Source organism: Pseudochaenichthys georgianus, chromosome 9, assembly GCF_902827115.2.
Source record: "Pseudochaenichthys georgianus chromosome 9, fPseGeo1.2, whole genome shotgun sequence".
NCBI lineage: Eukaryota > Metazoa > Chordata > Actinopteri > Perciformes > Channichthyidae > Pseudochaenichthys > Pseudochaenichthys georgianus.
In genome coordinates this window covers 37,787,809-37,800,348 of record NC_047511.1, presented here as the reverse complement: position 1 = coordinate 37,800,348, position 12,540 = coordinate 37,787,809, and the positions used below count along the sequence as shown (strand labels likewise).

General features: G+C 39.5%; 2 protein-coding genes across 4 annotated transcripts in view; one reads left to right on the top strand and one right to left on the bottom strand.

The window, feature by feature from the left end:
- wscd2 (WSC domain containing 2) overlaps nt 1-6,485 on the top strand; it is a 45,943-nt gene extending 39,458 nt beyond the window's left edge. For both annotated transcript variants that reach the window (XM_034090261.2, XM_071204408.1), the window contains 3 exons: nt 1,489-1,653; nt 1,744-1,944; nt 4,649-6,485. In XM_034090261.2, coding sequence (XP_033946152.1) covers nt 1,489-1,653; nt 1,744-1,944; nt 4,649-5,001 — 719 coding nt within the window. In that variant the 3' untranslated portion in view covers nt 5,002-6,485. The remainder of the gene's footprint in view (nt 1-1,488; nt 1,654-1,743; nt 1,945-4,648) is intronic.
- Nucleotides 6,486-9,214: 2,729 nt separating this feature from the next.
- On the bottom strand, nt 9,215-11,406 carry cmklr1 (chemokine-like receptor 1). 2 transcript variants are annotated; one of them, XM_034091670.1, is made up of 2 exons: nt 11,359-11,406; nt 9,215-11,233 (listed from the first exon to the last, which is right to left on the bottom strand). In XM_034091670.1, the coding sequence occupies exon 2, from the start codon at nt 11,211-11,213 to the stop codon at nt 10,173-10,175; it is 1,041 nt and encodes a 346-aa protein (XP_033947561.1). In that variant the 5' UTR covers nt 11,214-11,233; nt 11,359-11,406; the 3' UTR covers nt 9,215-10,172. The 2 variants fall into 2 exon arrangements, with proteins under 2 accessions (XP_033947561.1, XP_033947562.1); XM_034091671.1 differs by having other exon boundaries at nt 11,375-11,395.
- Between the last annotated feature and the right edge of the window lie 1,134 nt (nt 11,407-12,540).

Below are 12,540 nucleotides of genomic sequence, written 5' to 3'. Positions count from 1 at the left end.
ATCTAAGTAATCATATCATCATTGCATAACCATATCTTTGAAAAATGGATAACCATTTGTCTTCCTTTCCTAAATATTGTTATCAGCCCCAGGGGTTTAGTATCAGTCCTTCTCTGGCAGAAGCACTTGGGAAGATCGTGTTTCCTCATCGCAGCTGGAGCTCAGATCAGCAGAAAAACAGCACCCAGTAAACGAAAAAGGAGCTTTTATGCTGTGAACCAAAAAAACAAGAACATGCTGCAGCGGGAAGTGAACTTTATGTAAATAGTCTGGACAAGCTGCACTACCACATCTGCACATGTTGTGAATTTAACTAGAGTATCATCATCACACAATAATCAGTGACTGGGTTGTAGGCAATTTTTTATAAAGAGCAAACAGCCGAGCTATCCCACGCAAAACAAAACACCAGAATGAGGTCACGTGACTCTTTTTATTACCTTGTTCTCATGTGGTGTTCAATGTCCTCGCCACAAAACTCCAATGTTTCAACATGACTTATTTTGTCTTTACAACATATGTCAATAAACAGGAAGTGACTAACCTTCAGTATCCATATGAAGCTCGATTCTGTTCTCGTCAAATATTTAGCAGAATCATAGTTCACTGTCTTTCACCCCACGTCTAGACTCTGTCAAAGAGCATATCAAGTCGATCACTGAAGCGTCTTTCATTCTTTACATACATACATTAGACTACTCACTGTACCATCATCTGTTTCCCCTGAATGTCCTGTCCCCATCATTTGTGTCTCCTTTCATTTTTCCTCCATGTTTGCTTGATTGTGTTTTGATCACGTTTTGTTGCTTTTAACCTCTTATATATTTATTAAACTGTACAGTGTCCTACGGTGTCTTGAAAGGTGCCCTTAAAGGTCACCTATCATACAAAATCCACTTCTTCACGTCTCCTCTACATCAACATGTGTCCCCTCTTCTTCATGTCTCTTCTACATCAACATGTGTCCCCTCTGTGGAAAGAGACTCTGAACGTTTCAGGAACAAAGATTCTCTCACTTTTTGATCCATTTCTATAAAAACCTGTCTGAAAATGAGCTGATCAGATTTTGGCCACTTTATGATGTCATAACGATGTGTTGTCTTGTGTAGCCATTAGCCAATCACCAACCAGGTAACCCCCCCCCCCCCCCCACCTTAACACCTGAATCTCCTCCTAGAGCACCATTGTGTTCTTTGTAACCAAATCTCTCTCAGAGGGGCGTGGGGAGGGGCTCCTTATTTTCATCTAAAGTAACAGACAGAGAATCAGCACTTTGGAAACAGGGCTGAAACAGAGGGGATTATGGGTAATGCTGCAATGATCTGTTTGGTGTTTGGAGCCAAACACTTCAGAGACATGTTTTGTATATATCTGAGAGCTGTAATATATTGATGAAAAACAGTATAATAGGGGACCTTTAAATAAAATGTATTATTATTATCATTATCAAATCAATAACATAGCTTGTCTGTCTTTGTGTTTCATCAGATAACCGCTGCATGGACAGGCACTTCCTCCCCACTCGGGCCAAGCAGCTCGTGGCCCTCGCTAGTTTCCCCGGAGCCGGCAACACGTGGGCGCGTCACCTCATCGAGCTCGCCACCGGCTTCTACACCGGCAGCTACTACTTTGATGGCTCCCTTTACAACAAAGGTAGACATTTATCCAACGCAAACAATTCAATCAAAAAATAAACCTTTGTTGGTTCAATATATTTACTTTGGGGTTGCCATTCTTTCCCAGGATTCAAAGGGGAGCGGGACCACTGGCGGAGTGGGAGGACGATCTGCATTAAGACTCATGAGAGCGGCAAGAAGGAGATCGAGTCCTTTGACTCCAGCGTCGTCATGATCCGAAACCCCTACAAAGCCCTCATGGCTGAGTTCAACAGAAAGTATGGGGGCCACATTGGATTCGCTTCCCAGGCCCATTGGAAAGGGAAAGGTGAGCTGCTCGACCACAACTTTGTACAGTAGTTGTTCCAATACATCCTGAACACCTATGACACTAAAGAAGTTTCATTAACGACAGTACTTTGATGTTCAGGCTGACTTTAACATAAGACAAATCTTGTTGATGTTGATGCTGTTTTTAAGCATTTTCAATCTCAGTCACTCAGAAAATAAGAAAAGCTTCCTCAGACAGACTAGATCAAATAACATTTATAATAATGTGCTACCAATGTCTTCACTGGTAGTTTATTAAAAGAAAGAAGTGGGTGCATGGTCCATGCTGACGTAGATTGGTAAGGAAATAGAGGACGTGTTTTAGTGGTTTTGACCTTTTAAACCAACATGGTTGAGACATGAAGTCAAAACCATTTACAACATTATATCAAACACAATCTGTCGCTTTATAAAAAACAAGAAATGAAACCAACCAACCATAATATTAGTCACACTTATTAAATCATGAGCTACTTTATGTCACCAAGTCAACCAGCTTCTTCCTCAGACTCTCGTGCTACTTTAATTATGAAGTGTGATGAGACGTGGTGGGTAGAAAACACAGAAAACTGCCAGCCTGGTTTTGTCCAAAGGTACAAAATCATGATTTGAAAAACTCACAAATGAACACACAAACACAGCAAAATGGCAAATTGCTGTTGTTTTGCTCGTTTGTTGATCCTGTACAATCAAACAACAACAACAACCTTATTAATCCCGCATGGGGCAATTGGTTATGAGCAGCAGCTTATGTCATGGACACAGATTAATTGCATTAAATATATATGTTAAGTGGTGCTATGCTGTTTCAAGTATTTGAGAGGCTCTGCTGCCTGATTCATATTTAATAGACTGATGTGTAACTGGTAACTTCTTATTTATATAAAATATCTATATGTTTCCATTATTAAACAGAAGATGTTTTTAAGGCTTGTGCATTTATCTTTAATGTTACTGCATGTAAGGGTATCTTGATCTAATACTCCAGAAGTGTTGTTGTGTTTTTTTTATAGTTATTGATTTAAAATCATGTTGACATTAATATATTATATTAAGAAGATGCACTGTTACAGAATGAATTCACGTCCAGCATGTAACCCATCATTGTGCAACCACTTAATTACGTGTCAGCACAATCTAGTGAAGTTAAATTCCTCTTACTTGTTTTTTAATGGTATCATTAAGGAAATGAACCTCTTGGTTGAGTACATCTTATCCACAAAACATTATGTCCTTTTGCTAGAAGATGTATTTATATTTCATGCATAATGTGCGTTCCTCGCTCCTTTGCCAGCTTGAGTGGTGTCTCAGTAACCATGACAACGAGTTTTGTTTAGTCCGCTAACCGTCTCTCTGACGTTCTGCGAGGTTTTAATCGATTTTCTCGAGGCAGGAGATTTGCCGACCCGGCAGTTGTCTCTCTTTGTTGAAACATCAGCACATTTGGCCTGCCATTTCCAATGAGTGTTTATTCCTGCTGTTGGTGGGGAAACGATGCAGTGACATCATTAAAGAGAAAAGCTTCTTGACAGCTGCCACTTCCAATACAGAGCGAAGATCCCGTCTGAGAGTCAGCGTGACTTTGAGTCTGGGGCGTCACATCTGATGCGCTCACCTCTGCAAGGGGAGGCCGTGATGTTACCCCCTTACACACTGATGCCTCCTTCTCTTGCTCAATAAGTCCCCCTCAGGGGCGAGTGCAACTTGTTTTGGAGGGCATGTCATTTTACAAAGCACACTCTGTTATTTTCCAGTATGATCTGATGGCTTTACTTAAAGGCTCTTACATAAATCCCTTTATTTGGGGTTTAAAAGTCAAACCCCTGCTAATAAGAACATAAGTATCTTAACTTAATCTGATATTTTCAGTCAATCATTAGCAGAACAGGCTGTTCAGGGGGAAGTAAGGATGTTGGTTCCTTCTTATTTTAAGCCCCTGATGCTTTTACAAGACTGATAGAGAGGAGAACAAACTCATTGTGGTCAGAGACGCGGTTCCTCAGATTTTCTGCACAGCTACTTGTGTTTTTAGATGCATTTATAATATTCTGTCCACTCTCGTTGGTTCCTGACACACCACTGCCAACTCAGCAGGCTTTAAACTTTAACGCCAACCTCTCCCACGGTAAGATGTGTGCTAATGCAGCACAGCTCCTGCCAGCAGCCGGCTTTTTTTTATGGGCCAGTAGATTATCAATGACTAAAAGTTGCCAGCCAAGGGTTTCTGCTAAAGTACTGCTGCGGTTTGATTGACAATCAAGAATGTCCACTTCACTGTCCAAAGATTATAGAAATCACTTAATGTCGTCCGGCGAATTGGGCCAGACTTCCCAAGAAAAATTACTTCAGCTTTACGACTCTCACTTCCCCTTCATCCAGTACCCAATCTTTTTTCAACATGTTATCTTTGCATTTATTTGATTGCTCTGCTTTGAGATTGGAGCCTGTATTTATCAAACTGTTTCTGCTCTGAGCATGCATTTGATTGATTGTGTGTCCACTAAAGAGCTATTCTTTAACATTACTCATTGACTTCAATGTAATCAGGAGGAAGTTGATTCATGTGCTTCATTGTTACCAAAGACAGTTTGACTTGCTCTGTGTTTTTTCCTTCTTCAATACTTCTGTTCGCACTTTTGTCGTACATTGACAATCACGTTTTCTCTCGTTGATTAATTTCTGTCCTCTCATTTGTCCCGCAGAGTGGCCCGAGTTTGTGAAGAACTATTCCCCTTGGTGGGCGTCCCACACGTTGGACTGGCTCAACTACGGGAAGGTGGTCCACGTGGTCCACTTTGAGAACGTGAAGAGGGACCTGTTCTCCCATCTCAAAGGGATGGTCCAGTTTCTGGGTCTGAAGGTTTCCGAGGAGCGCCTTCTCTGCGTCGAGGGCCAGAAGGACGGGAACTTCAAGCGGTCCGGCCTGCGAAAGCTTGAGTATGACCCGTATACTCCTGAAATGCGAGCGAGCATCAATGAACTGGTCCGGAAAGTCGACGCTGCCTTGAGGAAGAGGAACATGCCCGGAGTTCCAGACGAATATATGCCAAGATGATATACGTGAACCCCTCATTTAATTTCCCGCTTCCTTTAATCGGACTGTTAATTGGACGATCTGCACCACATTTTTAGGATAACATGACTGAAATAGTTTGTTTCAATAATTTGTAAGGTAAACATAGGTCAAAGCTGTAGTCAGAAACAAGTCTCTTTACTCTTACTATTTTAATATTAAGGTTCTTTCATTTTCTGTTGAACCTCAGCAGCTTTATGCATTAATAGAAGAGGCAGTTTTCCCGGGGAAGCTTTGTTTTTCTCTTTGTCTGAATGAAAAGCACTTCCTATCCTGCTCTATGCACACGTGATGTGTAGGCATGTGCAAATGCCTTAACTCAAAGGAGGTACAATAGCTGTGACCACAGAGGCTCATCTGACGGCTGGCTGATTCGTTGCCAGTCAGAAAAAACATGTGACCTAATAATTATTATACAATACTGCAAAGTTTGATGCAGCTTATTTTGTGCTAAAGACAAATATGAGAATGGAAAACTTTAAATGTATGATTCTTGTGCTGCTATCAGTTACAGAAAAATACTATTTTATACATAAACTTTAAAATGTTCAGCCCTTTTGTCAGAGGGAGAAATGCAATATGCAGGTTATAACTACTTGATCATGATACTGTGTTTCCAAGTTTTTATTAAAAGAAATCAGGAGTAAGAGGAATCTGTATTTTCAATGAAGAGGTTAAGAACTCCTCCTATTCCAGAAGATGACTCATCCCTCTTGAAGGCACTGACTCGAGGAGAGGATTTACCTTGACAGCATTTATTTATCTGTGGTGTGCAGTGTCCACTCGGTTGTGAAATGTTTCCTTAACACTGGACTTGATGCAGAAATCCAAAAAGCACTTTTCTGTGCAACACTCGGCCCAAAGATCACTGAGGAACTAAGCATTACACGTATATTAGATCGGAGGTTTCCTTTAGCAGTAGTGATCTTTATTGATTTATTTTATGACAGTTAATCATACTGAATGTGAAAACAGTTTTTACTTTTTGTTTTATGTCTTTGTTGTATAGAAAGCTATAACATAGTCAAAGCTGATAATACATTTACTCCTCATAATTTAAAAAGAATATCCACAAATGTGTTAAAAATTCAGCTCACATTTTATAAGTGGCACGTCTGATACTGGTACTCAATGTGCTATGCGGTATGCTTTAAAATAAACAAATATATAAATAATTAGATACACAAATATATAAATAAATAAAACTGGTGATTGAGAACCAGGAAATATTAACTGACTTCCATTTTCAGAATGATATAGATATATTTTTATAGTGTTTGCTGACACTTTGACAAGATTTGTATTGCAACTAGCAAAACGGGAGAAGTTGTTTCTATTTTTAAAACATGCTTTAAACTTTATTGGCTCTCGCTTTCATTGACAAGCAGGCACACAGTGTCACATTTGAATGTATTTTTTATGGAATGAATGTTATGTGATAAGGCCCAATAAATGAGTAAATAAAATAGTGTGCTATAGTCCGCTGTCATTTCTGAACAACTGTTGGGAAAGGTCATTAAAATGTGTATTTGAAGATCAAAGGAATGTTTTTGTTATTGGATCTCACTAGTTTCTCCAGGCCCTTCCATAGATAAGCCAAACAATAAGAAAAGTACATTAGTACCAAAAATAAGCAAATAGTATTGCCCTCCACGTCCCCATAGATGTGTCAAGCTGAAAAATACGAATTTGTTGACACAAATGAGTTATAAATAAAAAAGCGAACAACAGGACAAACTGTAACACAACATCTATTGCAAACATGTTGGCATGCAGGTGCACACATACAGCAGATGTGATGCAAAATGATCATTTACTTGGAGTTTATCACAATGAACATAAGTCCAATATTTAATCTACTTTTAGATAGATACTAGATAGATAGATGATAGATAGATAGATAGATCAGTGTGAGAAAAAGTTTTTAGAGAGTACTTGTCCATGGACAAGTGAGTTTGGCAATGTACTTGTCCGAATACATTTTTCACTTGTCCAGAATGGACAAAAATTGGGGCCACTGGAATCTTCTTCTTCGTCATTGTATTTTACATTTTCGCGGCGAGATGCATTTCCTTAGGAATCGACAAGCAGAACCGAAACTACATTTCTAAACGAACAATGGTGGACACGTACAATTTGCGAATGAGTTCTGCCTTTTGTCAACTGAATTTATCAATAATTTGTCGATAAATCAGGGCGAAAAACGTCACTTGTCCGCCGGACAAGTCAATTGAAATATCTACTTGTCTGATATTGTAAATAACACGTCCCGGACGGTGGGACGTGTACTTTTTCGCACACTGTAGATGGATACTAGATAGATAGGTAGATAGATAGACAGATAGATACTAGATAGATAGATAGATAGACATATAGACAGATAGACATATAGATAGATAGATAGATAGATAGATAGATAGATAGACATATAGACAGATAGATAGATAGATAGATAGATAGATAGACATATAGACAGATAGATGGATAGATACTAGATAGATAGATAGACATATAGACATATAGATAGATAGATAGATAGATAGATAGATAGGTACTTTATTGATCCCAATTTGGGATTGTTATGCGTTGCAGCAGCATAAAAAACACAAGGCAATGTACATAAGAGAAACTAAGACAGAAGAAATAAACAGTCCAATATATTTCAGAAATAGAAATAAAATAGCATTTTAGCTCCATTTTGGTCTCCACCATAACACTATAATGGGTGCACTTGTTAAAGGTGGGGTAGGTAAGTTTTAGAAACCGGCTCGAGATACACTTTTTGTTCACTTTTTGTTAAGATCATTCCATGGAATGATCTTAACATCCCGATAGCAATGTGCTTTGACAAAAAATCCATAAAAAATGTCATCTGTAGAAGCCGTAATACTGTAAAAAGTACAACCAATCTGTTTAGCCGGACCGGCTAAACGGATTGGTTGGCCTACCTGCCTGTCAGCCTTCCATCGGGGAACAAACTTATCTCGTGCCCTCATTGGTCATGTGCTCGTTCGTGTGTGTTGGAGGAGGGGCTCTGCAAGGAAGTGGCAGATTTTCTCCGGTTGTGTATTTTCAAATTCTAGCGATCTCGAGCCGGTTTCTCAAACTTACCTACCCCACCTTTAATGAAAGCTTTAGCGCAAGTTCAATAAGGAAGACCTAACAATGATTCACTTACACGTCACTCTATGGCTCCCTTCCCCCTCATTAAACACGAGGGCGTCACCCTTCAGCAGCCAATTGCTGCACATGCTAAATTCCTTAAATGCCTGCTCTTCCTCCCTGTCAGTTGTCATTTCAGGTGACCACACGCAACCCGCCTCCCGTCTCCTTCAGGACAAAGCTAAACCTTCCTTCTTCAGACCGGTCCCACCTACTCATCACCACCACCAGTGTCTAGACCCCGGGGATTTCATCGGAGCGGTTCTTTCCCTCCTGAATGATTATCCTGCAAACCGGGGCCTAATCGCCAAACACCATTCCATTCTCCTTTTGTATTATCATGGCAATCATTTCATTCATATGACGTGTAAACAATAAATATGTATTCCTTACATCACGTCTCTCCGGTTTGAAATATAGAAGCTCAAAAGGTAAAACTCTGCCCAGGTTATATTGTGATTCACTGCCTGTCTCATGCACCTCTGCAGTCTGGGGCTTCCCCAATAGGTTCAAGGTTTTTTTTCTTTGTCATACGAACATAGCTAGAGTGTAGTTATGACGATGAAAATCTTAGGTCACAGGCTCACTCCAACAGTGCAACACAATAAAACAGATAAACAGAAAAATAAACAGAAAAATATTGTGCACGTAAATAGAAAATACAAAAAAAGTGTAATAAGAGTCTATATGCAATATATTAGATACATAATTTCTAAGTAGCAGCCAGATGAATGTTGTGGATGTTGTTTCAAAGTTCAGTTTCAACATTAAAATACACTCCAGGCACTCACTGTTGTTATTCATTTAATTGTGTTACTGAGAATAAAATGACATTACTTATATGCAAAGGTAAAAAAAAGCTCACAACACAAACACATTCATCGTGTCTTTTTGTGCTTCAGGTGAAAACACATGTTGACTCTGGAGGTGTTGCAATAGTTACATGTTTTGTCTTGAGCCTGATATAATCTTCCAGTCTTATTATTTCACAAGTGAACTTGATATCGACAATTGAGTAAATCAGAGAGCTGCATTTTGTTTTAGTAGCTTTATTTCAGAAAACAGAAACATTATCTACAAAGTGACTTTCGCTGTACAGCTCTGAAACATAAAAACACAGAAGTAGAGGTCCATTAAACATATTCTTTATGTCAACTGGTAATAGCAGCTGGGTGTGTGCTTTCTCTATGATTCATTGCACGTATCTCCGCAGCAGACCACTCCTCAGCACACACTGTTTGGGTCAGTCTGACACAACAACGTACTTAATGCTTCAATGCTAAATAGGTTTTGGTCGGTTGAGGTTGAATGTGCATTATAAAGAAATGTAAGTATTCAATGATTTGCTCTTCTCCTTCAGCAACAGTTCCTTTCTATCTTCAGTTTGTTTCCCGATGTGTGACCTGGTGCTTATTGGTTTAGTTCAAAGGTCAAATGATAACAACAATGTATTGCACAAACAGATGAGCAAAATACTCACATCCTGCAGGACCTCATGCCATTTACCCGTATCCTTCTCATTTTGATGTGTTTTCACTAATGAAAATAATGCCATACTTGCAATTCAGGCATGAGCATGGAAGAGAACATTGTTCATAAAAGGAGCCCCTCGAGTGTGAATTATACCACATTAAAACCATTTATTATCAGAAAGAAGAATCCCTCATATTTTACAATCCTTGTATTTTAGAAGAAAAAAATCTCTTTGCTGCAGGAATGACTGCTGGAGAACTTTCCACTACTGCTCCCACAACATTCTTTCTACTGCAAGAGATGTATGTCTACCTTTCAATTCCCAATGTTTAAGTATTGGCTCAAGCTTACATTCTTCAACTACATTATGTGTTTGTGAGCCTGAAGAACAACAGCTTTCTCCATGCTACCAACAGTAAAAAAGTACAACAAATAAGATCATTCGCGCCATGAAGCTACACATAATTAATTTCATGTGTCAATCAATTGCATATCTGAGGGAAACCAGAGAAATATCTTTAGATGTGAGTAGAAGCCCTCGCGTCCATGGAGCTGGACCTGGACAGGTATCGGCTGGTGGTGCGGCCCTCCTCTCCCATCGCGTTCTCCATCTTTGAGAGCACGGAACTCTTAAACGTCCTCTTGAAGTCGTTGCCCATAAACGCATACAACACCGGGTTGAGGAAGCTGTTTGCTGCCGCCATGGATGTGCCTACTTTGAGTCCGGAAATCAAAATGCTCTGTTCCAAGTGTTCATGGTTGATCTCAAGTAGGACGAACACGTGGTACGGCAGCCAGCAGACGAAGAAAGCAGCGACAAGCGCATGCATGATCTTTAAGGGTTTGTTGGATTTAGTCATCCTGTTGTTTCGAAGTTTGAGGATAATGATAGAGTAGCAGATGATGATGACAATAAACGGGACAACAAACCCTGCAAAGAAGCGGCTCACTGCAACTATCTTGTGAGTGTGTTGGTATGAGGTGTAATTATTGTAGCAAAGGGTCCTTCCCAAGTGAGTGTTAACATCCCGAAAGATGACAGAGGGAAGGCTCAGTGCGACAGCCAGAAGCCAGGAGATGCAAACAACACCGGTGGCTTTATTAGCAGTGCGATGGTTCTGGGCCCAGACTGGAAACACGACTGAGACGCAGCGGTCCACGCTGATGACCACCAGGAGGAAGATGCTGCTGAACATGTTGAGGAACATAATCGAGGAGGTGAATTTGCACATGTAGCGGCCGAAGACCCACTCCTCCATTGCCATGTTGGCGATGCTGAACGGGAGGAAGGCGCAGAAGACAAAGTCGGAGATGGCGAGGCTCAGGTACCAGGTGGTGTTGACCGTCTTCGTCATCTTGAAGCCAGAGATCCAGATCACCAGGGCGTTTCCGAAGAAGCCCAGCAGAACGATTACCACGGTGACCACGAGTAAAAACACACACAAAACTTCCTTTACACACGTTGATTTGTGCTGAAAAACCTGTTCGTCTTGTGAAGTGTAATTGTCGAGATCACTGTAGTTATAATCTTGATAATTATAATCTTCATAATTATCCATTTTGCCGTCTGGGGAGATTTCTGTAAAATAAAATAGGAACACATTTGAAATAAATAACATCTTATCAAATGGAACAACATTTTCCAACAAAGTGTTCAAATATAAAATACTATATTATCTCCTTTATGAAAACAACAGTGTTTACCTGCAGCAGCACTGACCTTCTGATGTGTCCAGTTGGGTGTCAACAGAGATGTGCTGTTTCCTTAAAACTTGTTGAAACATATACCCCTATCTGCCTCGCAATCAGCTGACCGGGTGTTTCTCAACACTTCCATCCCCTGAATACTTTCAGTACTGCATTTTGAGGTTTTAAAGGAATCTCACAAATTATATAACATTTAGAATGTGGCAGATAAAAAACTAAAGCTCTTAATATGAAATAAATGATATTTAACTCCTGATTAACAGAATAAAGATTGTGTTATTAAAGGAATTAAGTTCTAAGCTGTTTTTGGTTAAAATTGTTCTGTGAGTGCGAAAGATATATGCTATGCTATAAATAAACTTGCCTTGCCTAAAGAACATTATTTTATTGAACACACACACTTATACTCCCATTTTGTCTGAGTCTTGTGATATGGCATATCTCCTCTCTGCCAGATGCATGTTATTTGGCCATCTGTAACTGTTCAAAAAGCAATGTAAGGCCACAGTATTTATTAAACCATAAAACATTCTGAGGCAATAAACATGTTGATTTTAATGTAATGTTTCAGCCTCAGCTTTTGATGCAGATGTTTCTAGTAACACAGCTGTTTGACGGAGAACATGGCTGTGGTTTTCCTGCTTCACGGAGTCATGATCATCGAGGCAGATGCATCCAGCAGCGAGAAGAAGAACCGCAGATGGCAAAGTTACTCATTTTGAAATATGTTATAATAAGGGAGGAAGACAGCAACATTTTGTCAATAAAAACTTTACACTTGAGTCTTCAATTCATATATGCCACATTTTCCGGAAATGAAGAACTGATTTCAAACGTGTTGGTGAAACTGAAAAAAGCAACCTTAGGTGTTTTTGTTGTATTCACTTTCAATGTTTCTTCACTTTCTATTTCTTGGTATGATTTGAGGTGTTTGTTTTGATTTCAGTTATTCACTGGAGACTATACGGCATCACCATGAAAAAATACCTAAGACATTGAAAGAGATTGAAAACCCGGTTAATAAAGGAAAAGATAATACATTGGAGGACTATTCAGGGTATATTAAAGCTTAACAATGTCATTTATTTTTACAATTTACTTTAGTCGATTAATTGTCCCATCATCCCCCCCATTTCAGCTTGAGAGATGATAATATGAATGGGAAATCTTCAAAGCAAC